At 46.8% G+C, this 19,047-nt stretch overlaps 1 protein-coding gene and 1 long non-coding RNA gene across 13 annotated transcripts in view; one reads left to right on the top strand and one right to left on the bottom strand.

Moving 5' to 3' along the window:
- Window positions 1-2,239, bottom strand: part of ARHGEF11 (Rho guanine nucleotide exchange factor 11) — a 109,980-nt gene extending 107,741 nt beyond the window's left edge. For all 12 annotated transcript variants that reach the window (XM_084768390.1, XM_084768401.1, XM_084768395.1 and 9 more), the window contains exon 1: window positions 949-2,239. In XM_084768390.1, coding sequence (XP_084624516.1) covers window positions 949-980 — 32 coding nt within the window. In that variant the 5' untranslated portion in view covers window positions 981-2,239. The remainder of the gene's footprint in view (window positions 1-948) is intronic.
- LOC311589771 overlaps window positions 1-19,047 on the top strand; it is a 265,612-nt gene that overhangs the window by 10,922 nt on the left and 235,643 nt on the right. The gene's annotated exons all lie outside the window — the stretch shown is intronic.

Genomic DNA, 19,047 nt, shown 5'->3' with positions numbered 1-19,047 from the left:
TTTAAAGGAGGAAGGGTTGAAGAGGGGGAGGGGGGAAGGAGTGGCAAGGCAGTCCAGTTGTATCAATCCTTTGGAGGAGAGAGGACAGGTCACACTGCAGTGCTCCCGGCAGCAGGGCAGATCCAGCCCGTGGGGGAAGGGGTATCATGTGCTTCCAGCTGATTTCAGGGGCCTACGAGCCAAAACAACTCCTTCCGGCTTCAAGCAGAGGGAAGGCCTGGTTTTTTTGTTTTTTGTTTTTTGTTTTTTTTGCTGTTGTTATTTTTGTTGTTGTTGTTGTTCAGAGTCCAGCTTACTAAGAACAGCTTGGCAAATTAAACCCAGAGCACTCGGCCTGTTAGTAGGTCTCAACTTAAACTCTTAAACTTGAAGAGGAACACTGTGGCCTAAACCTTCTGGAGCTCTGTCAGCCGCTGGTGAGAATTCTGATTATATGGATGCACGGTATTTTTGTCCCAACATTTCAGGCCAAGCACAGCTTCCTCATTTTAAATGGGGGCCACCCTACCACTGTACCCCACCATCCCATTACAAACCAGCCTGGGGGAGGCTCACAGCCCTGCCAATCTTCCTCCCCCGCCCCCGATCCCGCCCCTCCCCAAATATCTGAAGCTAGTGCCCATTCACCCCTGTGGGTTCACAAGACCAAGCTTGGAATCCCGAGGCTGGCAAGTTGGGGACCCAGAGTCGGCCTTACACCTGGTTGCAAAGCAAAAGCCGCTGAAGGCATTTACCCCTCCTCTCCAGAGTCACCGGTTACAAATGACACAGAATTAGGGGGTGTGTTTTGGACACAGACACACACAGGGGGAACATATATACTGACCACAACCATAGACCGCAGCTATCCTACCTTAGCTATCCCACAGCCCGCTCGGTCAAAGCAGGACACCTCCCTCCCAGTCTTTTTAGTAAGTGTTGGAGAAACCCCAATTTATTTAAACATACCTGTCTATACTATGGGGTAATCTTATGCTCATGGTTCCTCCGTGTCGCCACAGTTCCGGAATCTTGGAGCTTCTTTGGGTGTCTTGATGAGGCCTGAGACCCTTGCAATTTTTAAGGAAGGTGGAAGGAAGGCCTCCCAAGTTGAAGACTAAATCCTTTTTCTTCCAGCTGTCAGGACCCTGGTAACTGCGGCGCCATTCTAGTTCTACCAGTTAACATGGTCTCCTCCTTTCTTGACCCTTTACCCTCCCCTTGTCTTAAAAAAGGAAAAAAAAAGGAGAAAAAAATGAAACAAAAAGAGGAAAAACTATGACCTTCTTAGAAACCAAAACGTTAACCACAAATCTCTTCAAGGTTAGCACTACTGACTAAAAAAACCAACCACAGAAAGAATGTGACTTCAAAATATCCGTCTTCGCTGCAGTCAGATAAAAACCATCCTTTCCATCCAGTTTTCCCAGCTGTCCTTGTGTTGACAAGGAAGCCTTAAGCTCCAAAGGTTGAAAAATCTCTGGTTTCCAAATGCTTAAAATGCCAACTGCAGAATTATTCCAGGGAAGAAAAAGAAAACAAAACAACAAAACAAAACAAAACAAAACAAAAAGGGCTGAACAAATCCGAAATGGCACTTGGGAGGGAAAAAAAAATCGTCCAGATGATTTGCACAGTTAAAATAAATAAAACCATACAGCAGTACGAACACTACACGAAGTCCAGGGCAGCCCTGGGAAGCAAAATTTGTGGATTTCTTAAAGATCAAAACAGAAAAACAAAAAGCGATCTTCTACATTAAAGGTTTTGAATTCTGAAATGAGCCAATTGTGCAGACACACACACATACAAAAAAAAAAATCACAAAACACCTGAAGCGCAATGCTTTTTACCTTCAAAGCGGGAGCATTGGCCAAAAACCCCAGGAAATCTTAAATGTTCTTTTCCCTTTCGACCTGCAGGTCCCTCCACCTAGCCCAGCCCGGTGCTCAGCCCCAGCCTCGGATCGGCCTTTTTTCTGAGACAATTTCCTCAGTCAGCGCTGTGTGCTCCTGCACGTCCAGGCTCCGAAAGTCTCTCCCGCCGCAGCGCCCTGGAGCGGCGGTCCCGCTTCCCCTGGCCAGCCGATCGCGCCGGGCGACCCGCTCCCACTATTGTTGCGGCTCGGCTAGGGCCGGGGCGCCCTCCACAGCGGCGCGGAGAGCCCGGGCCGCGGCCTCGGCCTCCGTGCCCGCCCGCCCGCCAGCCAGCCACAGCCTCCCTGCTCGGCCGCTCCCGGCGTCCGCGTCGCGGCCGCTGCGCTTCCGGCCCCGCCCCCGCGCGCGCTCGCTCGGGCCCGGCCCGCTGCTGCCCGCCCCGCCCCTTCCCCGCCCCGCCCCGCCCCTTCCCCGCCGACTACGGTCGCCCGGGCCTTCCGCTGGCTCCGCCTTAACGCCGCCCGCCCTCCCTCTCGCGGCTCCGCGCGCGCCGGGTCCGCGCGCTGCGGCCTAGCTGTTCCCGGTGCTCGTGTCCCGGAGGCTCGATCTTTGTTTCCGCAGTGTCCGCGGGCCGCGCCGCCCCGTCCTCCTCCGCTTCGTTTCATTCACGTGTCCCGTCCCATCCAAGGCACCCGGAGCCCTCTTAGCTGTGCCCTCGACCCTCTGAGCAGCCACCGACTCTGCCCCCGCGGCTCCCCTTGCATTAGCTTGGGTATCTTGAATGGCGCTGCTTTTTAATTCAGTGCCAAAGCCTTTCCAGGGCATTGTTATTTTCACGACACACACCCCCTTCGTGAAATCACGGTTTCTAAATCTCTTCAACTGACTGTCGGTAGTCAGAAGGTCCCAAGACTGAAAGGAAAAGGAGCATAGGAGGAATTGTGTTTTTGCCTGGGTAAGCTGTGCAGGCGCTGGTGCATTCCCAAGTACTCTGCTGTGCTTGCCTCGGTCTTGGCCCACCTGAGCCCATTCAAGTTCCGAGCTTGCCACCTGTGTTAGCAAGAGGGACAAGAAACTGATTAAGCATCTATTTAAGACCTATTAAAACCAGATATCCTTATTTTTTTTTCCCAGTACAGGTGGATGAATGGACATTGCTATAGATTGAATGTGTGTGTGTGTGTGTGTGTGTGTGTGTGTGTGTGTGTGTGTGTTGTATATGATGTTATATGACTTCCTGAGGAAACACAAACAGACGTCTGTTCACATCAGATAGGGCACCAGTAGTTTTACCCAAGTGTACCCTAGTGAGCATTTACTGGGGCAGCTGCACCACCCAAAAGCCACCCTTGATGGGTGAGGCTCGTGGGGACTACTGACCTCCACCACTGGACCAGCTGGAATTAGTAGCGCTTCTATAACCTTGGGGAGGGGCATTGTGAATCCTGTTCGTTTCAGGAACTTACTGAAATTTCTGAGTGCTTACTTTCTGAATCTTAACAACTAGTGTGCTCTTCCATAGGCTTACTTGTGATGCCAGGGGAACAACTGTGAGTGGCATTCTTCCTCAGGTGCCAAATAACCTCACCCGTTTTTTGGAGGCAAGAGTAAGCTCCACCCTTTCACCCTCCTCAGCAGCAGCATTTGCAAGTCCGTAGCACCAAAGCTCAGCCTTTTTTATGTTCCTTCTAGGGGTCTGTTGTGTAACAGTTTCCAGGTCAAGTTAAAACCTTCCCTCCTTGGAGGAAGACTCTTTTAAGACAACCAAAAGGAAAGAAAAGAAAAGAAAAAAAAAAAAAGACTAAGCTATGAAAGGGGCAAGGTGAATAGGGTATTTTTAGGATGTTTGAAGAAGAGGTAAAATATTCTATCCTGCAGAGAAGCTCCTTAAGACAGGAAGTTAACAGCTCAAAATGACTTCAGGAAGTCCGGGAAACTCAACAGACTTACTAGGCCCCTCCCTCTCTGCGCATTCTAAGCAGTAAGAACTATGTAGTGCCATCCTCAGACAATCCAACTTGAAGACCAGCTAAGCAGCCTGGAAGAGGCTCAGAACAATTGAACTACTCACCTGAAAAGGACGTTACAACCTGCTGTGCTGCTGCTGCTACGGAAGTGTGCAATGTGCGCCAGGTTCCCAGCATTGGTGAGCTGTCACCCCTGCTGGAATGTTCGTTGGTGTTGCAGCTGTCATTAAGTCATTTCTGTTCCTGTAAGAAAGTCCCTACCCATATTCCTATAAGCAGTCCTAGTAAAACTCATTGGTTCACCAAGTTGGACTGTGGTGACTGTAGTCTGAGTAGATACCTGGTTACATCTTCTCAGGAAATGTCATACCAGAGGGTTGGACTCAGGTTCTTGCGCTTGTGAGGCGTGTTTTGCTAACCGAGCCTTATCTCCAGATGCTTTTTTGTTTGTTTGTTTTGAGATAGTGTTTTCACTAAGTTGGCCTCAATCTCTGAGCAGTCATATCTGTGATTTATTAGAACAGCTTGCAGGCCGTGGTCCAACAATAGCTGTCTGCCAACAGGAGGTCCAAGACAAGAACCCAGTAGCTGTTTAATCCATGAGGCTGGATGTCTCAGTTGGTCTTCACCATATGCCGGAATCCTGAAGAAGTGGCTTCTAATGCCAATGGAGGAATGGACTGACCAATGAGAGCAAGCTTCCTTCTTCCACGTCCTTTATATAGGCTGCCAGAAGAAGGTGTGGCACAGATAAAAGGCGGGCCATCCTCCTCAAAAGATCCAGATTAAAAGTGTGTCTTCTGGGGGCTGGAGAGATGGCTAAGAGGTTAAGAGCACTGGCTGCTCTTCCAGAGGTCCTGAGTTCAATTCCCAGCGACCACATGGTGGCTCACAACCATCTATAATGTGATCTGATGCCCTCTTCTGCATATATGCAGGCAGAGCACTGTACATGTAATAAATAAATAAATAAACAAACAAATAAATAAAAAGCATATCTTCCCAGTTCAAATGATTTAATTAAGGAAAAAAAAATCCTTCACAGATAGACCCAGCCACTTGGGTTTTAGCTAATTCCAGATGTAGTCAAGTTGACAACCAAGAACAGCCATCACAAGTTCATTCCTTGTCAACGTGACACACAATCATATCTCCTTAAATCATGCTTAATTTCTAGATGAAAACAATAACCAGGTCATAATTACATCTAACACGATAAAGCTATCCCATGTACAATCACAAATGCATTATATATTTAAACCAGGTCATAATTACACCTAGTGTGATATAACTATCCCTTGTACAACCACAGACGCGTTATAAATTTTAGAATAGATGGCATTGCCCCTGGGGGACATTCTCCTAGTGTCTCAAACTTAAATATGATAACCACTAGTACTCTTTTCATTGATGTTACATTGCATGATAAAGAAACATGAAAGAAGCCGGGCATGGTGGCGCACGCCTTTAGTCCCAGCACTTGGGAGGCAGAGGCAGGTGGATCACTGTGAATTCGAGGCCAGCCTGGTCTACAAAGTGAGTCCAGGACAGCCAAGGTTACACAGAGAGACCCTGTCTTGTAAAACAAAAACAAAAACAAAACCAAACAAAACAAAACAAAAAATAGAAACATGAAAGAGCCGGGCATGGTAGTGCATGCCTTTAATCCCAGCACTCAGGTAACAGAGGCAGGTAGATTGCTGTGAGTTCAAAGCCAGCCTGGTCTACAATGCAAGCCCAGGACAGCAAGGGCTACACAGGGAAACTCTGTCTCAAGAAACCAAAAAAAAGAAAAAAACAAAAGAAAACACAAATATCTTTATAAACATGTGCTTAACAAAATATGAAAAAAATATTCATGTCAAGTATAATCCTTGTTTCTCCAACTGGTCCACATGGACTTAGCTGGTATTTTTTATACCTTCCTCCACTATCCATTCTGTATTTCCTCTGCCCTCAGCAAGCACCTCAGCAGGGCTTCATTCCTGAAGGGTCTGTGCCCTTTGTCATCCTGCCTGGATTATGTTGGTGTAGTTTCCAGTTGGCTTTAATTGTCAGACATGGCAGTACCAAGAGTGACCCTAAAGTATCAACTAACTCCAGGTATAATCTTTCCTACCTCCATTGTGGAGACTCAATCCTATTCCCCTGGTACTCTGGATCCATCACCCTTCCTGACACTGTTATTCCTTTCTTAGCCTGTTAGCTCAATGGTATCAGAAGCCCAAAGTTGGGGGGGCAGGGTGGCACGTGGGAGCCCTGAGCTCCCATTCAATAGTGTCTGTTGTGGTTCCTGGAAGGAGCATTCCCCGCTCTGGAACCAAAACTTCCAGGCCAGTGGAAATTTAAAAAGTCATGGGACGCTGGGCGTGGTAGCGCACACCTTTAATACCAGCACTTGAGAGGCAGAGGCGGGCGGATCGCTGTGAGTTTGAGGCCAGCCTGGTCTACAAAGGGAGTCCAGGACAGCCAAGGCTAACACAGAGATACCCTGTCTCGAAAAACCAAAATAAATAAATAAATAAATAAATAAATAAATAAATAAAGTCATGGGAACAGGAAGCAAAATTTCTCCTAGTGGGTCACTAGGGGTCACAGTGGGTAGAACTGTTCCCTCTTCCATCCCTTGAATCCTGGACCTATGGATCCTGGCTAAGGGAGAAACCATATTATATATTGGATGTTGATTCAACGCACACACCTCCTTCTGGAGAACCCTGTCCAGCCCTCCAGGCTACCACCACCTAATTGGTGCTGTAACTGTGCCTTCAAAAAGCCATTCCATCTTTCTGTCAGGCCAGCCGCTTCAGGATTCTGGGGAACATGGTAAGACCAGCGGATCCCATGATCCTGGGGCCACTGTGTCACTCACTTCTCTGGCTGTGAAGTGAGTTCCTTGGTCAGAAGCGATGCTGTTGAAGAATACCGTGATGATGGATAAGGCGTTCTGTAAGTTTGCGGTTGATGGCTTTGACAGAAGCATTATACACAGGAAAGGCAAATCCATAACCCAGAGTAAGTACATACTCCTGTAAGGACAAAGCAGTGTCCTTTCCCTGGAGGAAGTGGTCCAATGTAGTTAACCTGCCACCAGGCTGCTGGCTGGTCATCCTGGGGAATGGTGCCATATTTGGGGCTCGGTGTTGGTCTCTGCTATTGGCAGATCTGGCACTTAGCAGCAGCTGTAGCCAGGTCAGCCTGGGCCAGGAAGTCCATGTTGTTGAGCCCATTCATAACCTTCATTTCTGCCACCATGGCCACTTTGTTCATGGATCCATTGGGAAATGACAGCGATGGCTGAGGAAAGAGGCTGACTGCCCACATAACGGGTCATTCTATCTACTTGATATTTGTTCTTGTTTGTTTGTTTGTTTTTCAAGACAAGGTTTCTCTGTGTACTCTTAGCTGTCCTAGACTCACTTCATAGACCAGGCTGGCCTCGAACTCACATCGATCTGCCTGCCTCTGCCTCCCAAGTGCTGGGATTAAAGGAATGTGCCACCATGCCTGACTTATCTACTTGATTATTGAACTCTCCCTCTGCTGAAGGGGAGTTCACCTTTTGATGAGCGTTTACAAGGGACACCAGTATCTTCACATCCTTCATCCATTTGGAGAGACAGATGGATGTCTTTCCTCACCAATTTTCCAGTCCTGCCCTGTCCAAGTCCCTGCCCATCCAGCCAGTCCATTGGTTACAGCCCATGAATCAGTGAACAATCACACATCTGCCTATTTCTCCTTCCAAACAAAATGTGTGACCATGTGCCCAAAGTTCTGCCCACTTCTATTTGATAATTTGCTACTGTGCACATCCTACTTTATGGTTTGATGGGTCAGATAACACCTATCTTGTGATGGGGCAACTCAGCTCTAATGGTAAATTTGGAGGCCCATTGTCAAACATTCAGTTTTCACAAAGGCCTAATAGCAGGCCAAGAGCTGTCTCTCAAAGAGAGAATAGTCATCTACTGATGATGGTAGAGCCTTGCCCCAAAATACTAAAGGCCTCTTCTGTGATTCACCTATAAGGCCCTGTCAAGGGCTCCAAACAGCATCCCTAGCCTGCCACTGACACCTCAAGTGTCATATAATCTGCTGGATCATATGGTCCAGGTGATAGAGCACCCACACAGCAGCACAGACCTATTGAAGAGCTTTCTCCTATACCAGACTCCACATAAAGCTAGCAGCTTTCCAAGTCACTTGGTATTTCTGCCTGAGTAACATACCCAAGTGAAAAATGTACTTCCTCCAGAATCCAGATAGGCCCACTAAACACTATGCTTCTTTTTGTCGGTGGGAGGGGCCAGCTGCATAATTTATTCTTTACCTTAGAAGGAATATATCTCTGTGTGCCACAGACCACCGGACTCCTCTAAGATTTTCACTGAGGTAGAGTGTAGTGGATATAAATATGTTTTTGTTTTGATCCCAAGTGTGGGTTGTGAAACAGACTTGTGTGAGGGCGTGTGATGTTTGTCTGCTGGAAACAGACTTGTGAGAGGGCATGTGATGTTTTCCACTAGAAGGGGAACTATTTCATGTGAGGGCATGGTTTTTGCCAACTGATAAACATCCTGGTATGGACTCTGAGAGGACATGTATATGAGTCTAAAACCAGAGGCTTGGCTTTTGGCTTTTGCTTCGCTTTATATCACTTGGCTGTTCATTGCTCGGCTTCAAGATGCTCCAGAGAACACTTCAAGGTTCCATGTTCCAGCTGCCGTGGTTGAAGTCTCTTTTGCTGAATTTCTGGTTTGCTGTTTAACCGGTCTTCTGGAATTCTGACGACAAAGAGACGAAGAGTGGAATCCACACAAGGAACTGAGTCTAAAAAGGTCTACGTCTCCTGTCCCTATTAACCTCTTTTCTCTCCTATCTAGGGTAGGTGGGTTGGAAGGGAGGTATAGGCATTAACCCCAAATAAAGTAGGTTTGTAAAAGCTCAAAGCCTACAGTAGAAGGCCCTTGAATTTTGGCTGGATTTGTTTTCCTCTGATGCACAGAAGTATTACCAACAAGTCAAAAGTGGTTGCAACCTGCTGCTCACTTGGTCCAATCAGCACAATGCCTTCAATATAATGCATCAATGTGATGTTTTGTGAAAGAGACACAGGGCGTGAGAGTGTATATATCCACGAGGTAAAACTGTAAAGGTATACTGCTAGCCTTGCCAACTGAGAGCAGATTTCTTCTGGCAGTACTTATGGACAGGTACCAAGAAAAAAGCATTTGTTAGATCAGTATCTGCTTGTCATGTACCAGGAGATGTGTTAATCTGCTCAGGTAAGGACACCACGTCTGGCACAGCAGCTACAATTGGAGTCATTACTTGATTGAGTTGTTGATAGTCAACTGTCATTCTCGATGGTCCATCTGTCTCCTGCACTGACCAGATAGGAGAGTTAAAGGGAGAAGTGGTGGGGGTGGCCAGTACTACATCTTTCAAGTCCTAGATGGTAGCACTGCTTTGAGCAATTTTTCCAGGGACACGATACTGTTTAGAGTCACTGCTTTCCCTGGTAGAGACAACTCTAAACACTTCCATTTAGCTTTCCAACCATAATAGCCTTCGCTCCACAGGTCAGAGAACCAATGTGAGAATTCTGCCGATTTCTAAGTATATCCCAATTATACATTCTGGGACCAGAGAAGTAACCACGGGGTCGGGGACCCAATGGACCTACTGTGAGCCAGGCTTCAGCCAAAACCATTAATCACCTGATCTCCATAAGCCCCTATTTTTAAACTGGAGGGGCACAGTGTTTCTTAGGGGCCTCCTGGAGTCAGCTTCAATTCAGAACCAGTATCCAGTAGACCCTGGAAACTCTGTTTGTTTCCCCCCCCATGCCCCCAGTTTACAGATATCCTTATAAAAGGCTGTAGGTCTTTCTGGGGAAGAACTGGAGAAAAGCTAACAGGTATTTTATCAAGGTCCTTCCTCAGGGGAATCTGGCTGTCTCTTCGTTCAATTCCGCAAACTGGCTCAAATCTGGAAATTGGCTCACAGGCTGAAATTCCCTTTTGCCACAATGCTTTCCTTAATTTGCTTGAGAATTTTTGTGCTTATACAGATCAAGCAAAACTTCAATGTGCTTCTTATCTATTTCATGCCTGGAAGCACCACGATTGACCGGCCATACCAAAGGTCTGTACGAGTCATGCCGCTAAGCAGCTCACTTTGCCTGTGCGCCACATTATGATGAGTTCGGCTATTATGGACAGTTATTTGCCTTTGATGCCCATCATGATAACAATGCTCCACCTTGCCTTTGGCACTTCAGGACTGCCACCTGGCCAGTGTTACTTCCAGGCCCAGTTGAACCCTTTGCATTTAATTCACCCAACTGAGCAACAGCATCTCCAGACTAAGGTCTGGCACAGGAAAAAAAAGCGACAAAACTCTTCAAATGCAATGGTGCCCTTCTCATCATTTTGGGCTTTAGAGGAAAAAGCACAAGTGAAGGGTAAGTCTTCTGGGCCTTCCTGTTGTGGAGGTTTAGGTTTGACCCACTCTAGCATTGTAATTTCCTTGAGCCTTAAAATCCTTTCATCAGCCGGGCGGTGGTGGCGTATACCTTTAATCCCAGCACTCGGGAGGCAGAGGCAGGTAGGTGGATTGCTGTGAGTTCGAGGCCAGCCTGGTCTACAAAGCGAGTCCAGGATAGCCAAAGCTACACAGAGAGACTCTGTCTCGAAAAACAAAAACAAAAACAAACAAACAAATCCTTTCACCAACACTAATCCAAGAGATATCAGGTATACACAACTCCTTTTGAGCAGGCCATCTTTTTAAAAGGTTTGTTTATTTGATCACTTTACAGCCTGGTCTCGGCCCTCCTTCCTCTCCTCCCAGTCATGCTCGCATGTGTCCCTCATCCCCATTCCCTCCTCTTCTTCTTCTCCTCAGGGAAGGGGAGGCCCCTAAGGGGTACCAACCTACCCTGGCACCTCAAGTCACAGCAGGACTAAGTGCATCTTCTCCCCCTGAGGCCAGACAAGGCAGCCCAGCTATGGGAACGGGATCCAGTGTCAGGCAACAGAGTCAGAGACAGCTCATAGCCCTGTTGTTAGGGGACTCACATGATGACCGTGCTGCATGCACATCTGCTACACATCTGTGGGTCTAGGTCCTGCTCATGTGTGCTCTTTGGTTGGTGGTTCAGTCTCTGTGAGCCCCCATGGGCCCAGGTTAGTTGGCTCTGTAGGGCTTCCTGTGGGGTCCTTCTATCCCTCTATCCCTCTTCCCACTCTTCCACAAAACTCCTCAAACTCAGCCCATTGTTCGGCTGTGGGTCTCTGTATCTGTTTCCATCAGCTGCTGGATGAAGTCTCTCAGAAGACAGTTGTGCTAGCCTCCTGTCTGCAAGCACAGCAGGGTATCGTTAATAGTGTTAGGGGTTGGCTTTCTCCCATGGGCCATTCATTTGCTTGCCATTTCCTAATCTCTAGTCAATCTTTATCTTTACACTTTTTGTAGACTAAACAAATTTTGGGTTGAAGATTTTATGGGTGAGTTGGTGTCACCCTCCCTCCACTGGAAGTCTCACCTGGCTACAGGAGGTGGCAACTTCAGGCTCTGTATCCCACCCCACCCCCACCCTCGCTGTTAGGGATCTCAGACAGGGTCAACCCCCATAGACTTTCAGGGGCCTCCCCTGTCCCAGAGATGCTCCCCCCCCCCCCCCCCCCCCGCCAATTTCTGTTTTCTCTCCCAGTTCTCCCTCCCTGTTGCCCCCAACTTTCTCCACACCTGGCCCTTGCCCCTCCCCTCCCCTCAACCTCCCCTCCCCTTACCTAATCCTTGCCCCCCACACCTCCTCCCACATAGCTCCCTCCTTCCATCTACTTCAGATGTCTATTTTATTTCCTCTTCTTCATGAGATTCAAGCATCCTCCCTTGGGTCCTCCTTGGCTTCTTTGGGTCTGTGAATTATAGCACGGTTATCCTATACAGTATGGCTAATGTCCACTTATAAGTGAGTACATACTGTGAGTGTCTTTCTGAGTCTCAGGATGATCTTTCCTAGTTCCATCCATTTGCCTGCAAACTGCGTGCTGTCTTTGTTTTTAATAGCTGAGTAGTATTATTCCATTGTGTAAATGGACCACAGTTTCTCTATCCATTCTTTGGTTGAAGGACATCTAGGTTGTTTGCAGTTTCTGGTTATTACAGAGAAAGCTGCTGTGAGCATAGTTGAACAAGCTGCTGTGAACACAGTTGGACAAGCAGTGGTATGGTGGAACATCTGCCATTATCCCAGACTCTGAAGATCCATCCTCACCATATTCCTGAGACTTCTTGAATGCATCAGCGAACTCACCAAGCTCCTTACTCATGTAGTGCCCTCCTTGTGGATACACTTTCTCTCTCCCAGGAGCCTGCTTAGCCTTTAGTTTGGTTGTAGGTCTAGAGGCCACTGTTGCTGGGCCCTGAGGGACATCTGTAGTATCTTGCCTGGCATCTCCTTCAGAGAAAGTCACTGCTGTTTTAGCAGAAAATTTCCTCAGCCAAAGGTGGGAAGGCAATATTTTAGGGGATGCAGGCGGAAGTAAATCTTCTGCTGAGGGTGGAGAGACTTCCTCAAGTGAGATAAACATTTGAGAATCTGAAGGAAGGTTCAAAGTTCTCAGTTTCAATAAGGTTCGCCACACATCTCGGTCCTAAGTTACAAGATCCAATTCTTTACCAATTAATACCCTCACTTTAACCACTGACACCATCCAAGGCTGAGAATTGATTTTTTTTTTTCTTCTGTAATCTAGCCAAACTAGTGAAAACTTCGGGGTTGATTTCTGAAACTTGAGCTCTTTGGGTGCTAGAGAGAAGATTTTCTTCCTGGACACACTTAGAAACTTAGTGGAGGAGCCACCAGACGGGCTGCATAGATGTTTATGGGCCCAGCTGCCACCGGGAGCCATATTGATGTGAGTGACTTGCGCTGCCTCCTGAGGCCACGGTGATGTCTGAGTCTGTGCTGCCACCCAGGGCCACGTCTGGATCTCTGTTTCTGCCCGTGACCTGTGTCACTACCGAATGCCATGTGGAAGTCCATGGTCTGAGCTGCAGCCTGAAGTCTGAGGCTGTGAAGGTGTCCAGGCCTGTGCTGCCTCCGAGGGCCACGTTGGAGTCCAGGGTCCTGCTGCAGCCTGGGCCTGTGTTGATGTCCATGGCCCAGCCCATGCTATCACTGAAAGTCATGCAGATGTAGCGGTAGGTGCTGCTTCCTGAGGCCATGATGATGTCTGTGGGCTGGGCCTCTGCCCAAACCCATGTAGATATTGCTGGACCATGTTGCTGCTGGGGGCCATGTTGCTGCTGGGGGCCTGCACTGCAGCTTATGGCCATGGTGATGTCTGAGCCCATGCTACTGCCAAGGGCCTTCTTTGGGTCTCTGGTCCTACCGCAGCTGGGAGTCCTTTATGTGGTCTATGCTGTCACCAGCAACCATGCGGAGGATCTGTGCTCCTTCTGTGAGCAAGAACATGGCTCCTTTAGCTCTGATATCAATGACTGCAGTACACAGTCAAGAGGGAAGAACATGGGAGGCTTCTGTGACAACCCCTACCCCTGCCTCCCCAACGCCACCCTACCACCCCTGCCCCCAAAAGTGACAGACTAGACAGGAAGCCACTGAAGAGAACTCTTCAGAAGCATGCTAAGGGGATGCTGAAGTGGAGATCCCCACAACTGGTGGCTTCTGGTGGGGGTGCATGAGGGGGAGGACTCAGTGCTATTTAAGCAGCAGGCCACTGAGAGTTTGACCATGCTCCAGTGAGTATATAGACAATACAAGTTTTAATTCTTAATTTTACTTTGACTTTTTTTTTTTTTTTTTGGTGGGGTGGGTCTCAAGGGTGGGAGCTGGACATGGGAGGGCTGGGAAGTGAGTGTGATCAGGGTGTGTGATGGGAAAGTTCCAGAGAATCACTAAAAATATAATGTTAAAAAAAAAACTTTTAGACTATTTATCTGCTTCTGGAGCCGGTCCATTGTATCACTGAGTTCATTGTTGTCCTCCATTGTGTTCTGAGATGCTGGAAGTTGGTTAATTTAATCGTGGAGCTCTTCCTTTGTCAACTAATCCTGAGATACTAAGAGCAGTGGACCAGCATAATCATTTTCTTTGTTTTTCCACAGTTTGTCAAGAGTTTCATATACAGACCACCAAGTCCACTGCCTTTCACAAGCAGTATGAGCAAATGCATTTGTTCCTTAAGTTTGTAAAATAATTCACACTGTGGGCTTTCAGTACTCCCCAAGCTTCCAGGAGAGGCTTCAGGAACATAGGTGTGACAAATTGGGAAGCCCATTCCAGACACTTTAAGAATCCATCCTTACATTTCTGTTGCTCTAGAACCACTACTGGTACCAAAATCTGTATTAGCCAGGGTTCTCTAGAGGAATAGAACCTATATAATATATGATATATATGTATATGTGTGTGATATGCACAGATATATACATGTACACATATACACACATATGTATCAGCATATGTACACACACACATACATGTATACATATATACATCATACATTATATAAGTTCTGCTCCTGTATATATCATATATTATCTCAGTTATGATAAATAAAGTATATATATGGGATTTATAGAATTATTTATTATAGGCTGTGGTCCAGCTAATCCAACAATAGTTGCCTACTATTGGAAGATCATGACAAGAATCCAATAGCTGTTCGGTCTATGAGGCTGGATGTCTCAGTTCATCTTCAGTATATGCCAAAATCATGCCAGTGAAGGAGTAAGCTTACCAGCAAGAGCAAAAACAAGCAGGCCAAGAGAGCAAGCTTCATCCTTCCATGTTCCACATGCAGGCTGCCACCAGAAGGTGTGGCGGAGATTAAAGGTTGATCTTCCCACTGCAAATGATTTAATAAATAATAATAATAAAACCCTCATAGATGTACCCAGCTGCTTGGGTTTTAGTAAATGCCAGATCTGGCCAAGTTGACAACCAAGATTAGCCGAAAACTAGTTAGTTTTACATCAGTTTGGGAAAGAAGGACTCTGAACTGAGAAATGCTTCCATCATAAGACTGGGACTGTAGGTAAGACTGTTGGATAATTTCTTAATTACCGATTTATATGGAGCACCCAGCCTACTGTGGGTGGTACCAACCTTAGGCTGGTGGTCCTGGGAGCTATAAGGAAGTGATTTGAACAAGCCAAGAGGAGCAAGCCAGTAGGCAGCACTCTTCCACATCCTCTACGTAAGTTCCTGCCTTGAGTTTCTGCCCTGACTTCCCTGGGTGATGAACCAAAGCATAAAATGAAATAGAGCTCCTTCTCAACATCTTGCTTTTGGTTGTGGTTCTTTAGCAATGTCATAGCAACCGCAAGACACTGGGACTATGGCGTAGCCTACCATGTCTACTGGGCCATAAGCATCCTTTAAAGGCCTTTTGGGTCAAAGGTTTGGTCCTTTGCCTTGGGAGGTGGGCTTAGTGGGAGGTCTTTAGGTCATTGGCGATGTGACTGCAAAGGGAATTGAGGGGTTTTTACTGGAGTCTTTAGAGCCAAACTCTGGACCCTGGCTTTCTTAGCAAGCTGGACTCAGTTACCCATTCTGTGTGGGTTAATGTTGTCAGTTTGACAAGATACACAATTGCACAGGAAACAAGCCTCTAGGCATGCCTGGGAAGGGCTATCTAGATTAAGTTAGCCCCTGGGCATTGCCTGTGGAGGATTAGGCTGAATAAGGTAGGGAGACCCGCCTTAACTGTGACAGTAACCATTCCGTGGGCTGCCATCCTGGACTGAACAAAAAAAGAGAAAGAGAGCAGGGCGGTGACAGCACACACTTTTAATCCCAGCATTCAGGAGGCAGAGGCAGGTGGATCGCTGTGAGTTTGAGGCCAGCCTGGTCTACAAAGGGAGTCCAGGACAGCCAAGGCTACACAGAGAAACCCTGTCTCGAAACAAATAAATGAGAGAGAGAGAGAGAGAGAGAGAGAGAGAGAGAGAGAGAGAGAGAGCGCTGAACACTCTATCCCAGCAGAGAGAGAGAGAGAGAGAGAGAGAGAGAGAGAGAGAGCGAGAGAGAGCGCTGAACACTCTATCCCAGCATCTACCCCTCTGCTTCCTGACTACTTACACAACCCCTGAGCCACTGCCTCTCTTTCCTGCCATCCATGCCTTCCCTACTGTGTGGACCAAAATAAATGCTTCTCTCGGCACAGCAACAAAAGAAGTAACTAACACACGTCCTGAAAAGGCCAGTTAGCCAGTCAGGCAATAGAGAAAAGAGATTATGTTGTGTGGCCACATTGGGTTGAACAAAGAAGCCCATCCCTCCCTCCCCCACCCACCCTTGTCCCTGCCACCAGTCCATCCTTGGAGTCCTGACCTGAGGTTTAAACAGAAGACAAAAGGTTAAATTGAACAAGCAGAAAGAAAACATTCCTTCCGCAACACCACTCCTCTTCCTCCGGTCCTGACATTCTTTTCCACCTCCTCTTCCCTGATGTGCCCTGAGCCCTGGAGAGCGTGAGCTACATGCCTCAACTAGGGCTGATCATTCCTCAGTCACTTATTCTCTGAACTGTGACCAGTTAGAAGTCTCTGCAGCAGCAACCACAAACCACTGCACAAAGGAGCTTCTCTGACCAAAGCTGAGGGTGGCACTAATTTGTGGGCACAAACACAAATATTTAGAGGGCAGCTAGATGGCTACGATCTATCCCGATGAGTAAAACAATAGTAGCGATCTCTTCTGCAGAGCCCAGGACTGCCCCAGGATGGACTTTTGACCAGGTTTACCACGCATGGATTCCTTCTTGCGGAGAGGGTCTCAGATTCATTCACAAAGTGTCCAGTTGCCCCGTACAAATGCCTGTACAGTGCCTCCCAGCACACAGAGCTAGCCAGATGAGAGGATGCGTCCCCTAGATTCATTAAAATCACACTCCTCCTTCTCCTCTCTCCCTCTTCTTTCCTCTTCCTTCCCCTCCTTCTCCCTACTCTTTCTTCTTCCTCTTCTTCCTCTGACTGGGTCTTATTATGTAGTTCTGGCTGGCCAGCAACTCTGTAGAGCAGGCTGGCCTAAAACTCACAGAGAGTTGCCTGCTTTTGCCCAAGTGCTGAGATTAAAGGTATATACCCGACAAAATCATGTTTTAAAAGGAAAGTTAATCATCTTTTTTGTTTTTTGTTTTTTTTTTTCAAAACCCAGGGTTTCTCTATGTCACAGGTCTGGCTGTCCTAGACTCACTTTGTAGACTACACTGGCCTTTGAACTCACAGCAATCCACCTGCCTCTGCCTCCCGAGTGCTGGGATTAAAGGCATGTGCCACACTGCCCAGCTGTTAATGATAATCTAATGATATTTGTCAAAGATGCATGGATTCCAGGGAAAGAAGTGCAGTCTTGATTGCATTCATTAAATCATGAAACCCATCCTGCAACCCCATTTACTAATGATACAAAGGTTTTGTGTGTGTGGTTTTTTTTAAATCAAAATTCAATTAGGTAATTTACATCTGAAGTTAATCTGCCCACTTTTTTATTTTTAATTTTACATTTTTATTTATTCTAAATATTCTACAGGCTATTTGACAAAAATTAGGACATTCTGGACTGTTTTTTGTTTTGTTTTGTTTGTTTTTTTGTTTTTGTTTTTGTTTTTGTTTTTTACTTAAAGCATTTAAAAACCAGACTGAGGGCTGGAGAGATAGCTCAGAGGTTAAGAAGGTTAAAAGCACTGGCTGCTCTTTCAGAGGTTCTGCGTTCAATTCCTAGCAACCTCATAATGGCTCATAACCATCTATAATGAGATCTGGTGCCATCTTCTGGCATGCAGGTGTTATATGCAGGCAAAACATTGTACACTTAATAAATACTTTATTTATTATTGTTCACTTAGGCAAGGATTCTTTTTTTTTTTTTTTTTTTTTTTGATATGGGGTTTCTCTTTGTAGACTTGGTTGGCCTGGACTCACTTTGTAGACCAGGCTGGCCTCAAACTCTCAGTGATCCACCTGCCTCTGCCTCCTGAGTGCTGGGATTACAGGTGTACGCCACCATGCCTGGCAAATAAATAAATCTTTAAAAACAAAAATAAAAAAATAGACTGAACTACCCTTTTATTGAGTAACTGATGATTTTTAAATCATGTGGTACCTAAATCACGTCAGCGGGCAAGCATCCTTCCAGTTCTGCATGTCTGTAATTTGAAGTCATGGGGGAAAGGTTAAAAGTGCACCTGTGAAGTCATCAGTTTCCCGCTTTCTCTGATTGGGGTGGGCTCTTATGTTCAACTACACCAAACGTTCCTTCTCCTTGGCTGCTAGTCACCCATCTGCCTCTAGTAGAATTGTTTTTATATTTGACTGGCAGCTAGATGCTTCCATCTCCCAGCAGAACACGAGAGGACTATTCTGGGAAATCAAAACTGTCCCAGTGACGTATTGGCACACAGCTTGTGGGAATAACCAGCTAATATCTGATTGGACTTAAGGCTCACTCCATGAGATGGAACCCATTCCCAACACCACCTGGGCTTCCAAGAACCTGAAACTAGAGAGCCCAGGGCCTACTGTTCCTAATGATATTCTGCTCATAGATCAGGATCTTGCTCAGCCATCATCAAAGAAGCTTCCTCCTGCCGTAGGTGGGAACAAACACAGAGACCTACAACTGGGCAATGTGCGGAGAGTGGGTGACCTTGGAACACTGAGTCCTCAATGGGTTTGTCTGCCCATCAAATCCCTCCCCTCGGGGCTCAGGACAATTGGTCCACTGTAAATGAATAGAGAAAGGCATTAATTTTTATATTTTTAGCAGACTAGGTAAAACACACCCGCATACCTAACTGGCTCCTAGTTATGCAGCCGAACAGGTGAAAAAAACAAAATCACAATATGTGAGATATTTTCAGGAACCCATTTTCTTTTTAAAAACTTTTTCTTGATTCTTTTCTGAGTTTCACATCATGCACCCCAATCATAGTCATCTCCCCATCCCTTCATATATGCCCTTGCAACCTCCCCCAAAAATTAACAAACAAACAAACAAAAATGTCATTGTCCACACATCTTCGCTTGTAAATGTTCGTTGCAATGAGTCATTGGTCTGGTTTGAGGCCTCTGGCTTCTGCTACACCATCAACAGTGGATCTTCATCTGGACTCCTCCCGGATGTCCTGTTGTTGCCCTGTGTCTTGGAGATCCTGCAGCTTTGGTTGTGCAGGGCCGGCCCC

The sequence above is a fragment of the Acomys minous genome, assembly GCF_964271855.1.
Source record: "Acomys minous genome assembly, chromosome: 19".
Taxonomy (NCBI): Eukaryota; Metazoa; Chordata; class Mammalia; order Rodentia; family Muridae; genus Acomys; species Acomys minous.
This window is presented reverse-complemented; position numbering and strand designations above follow the sequence as displayed.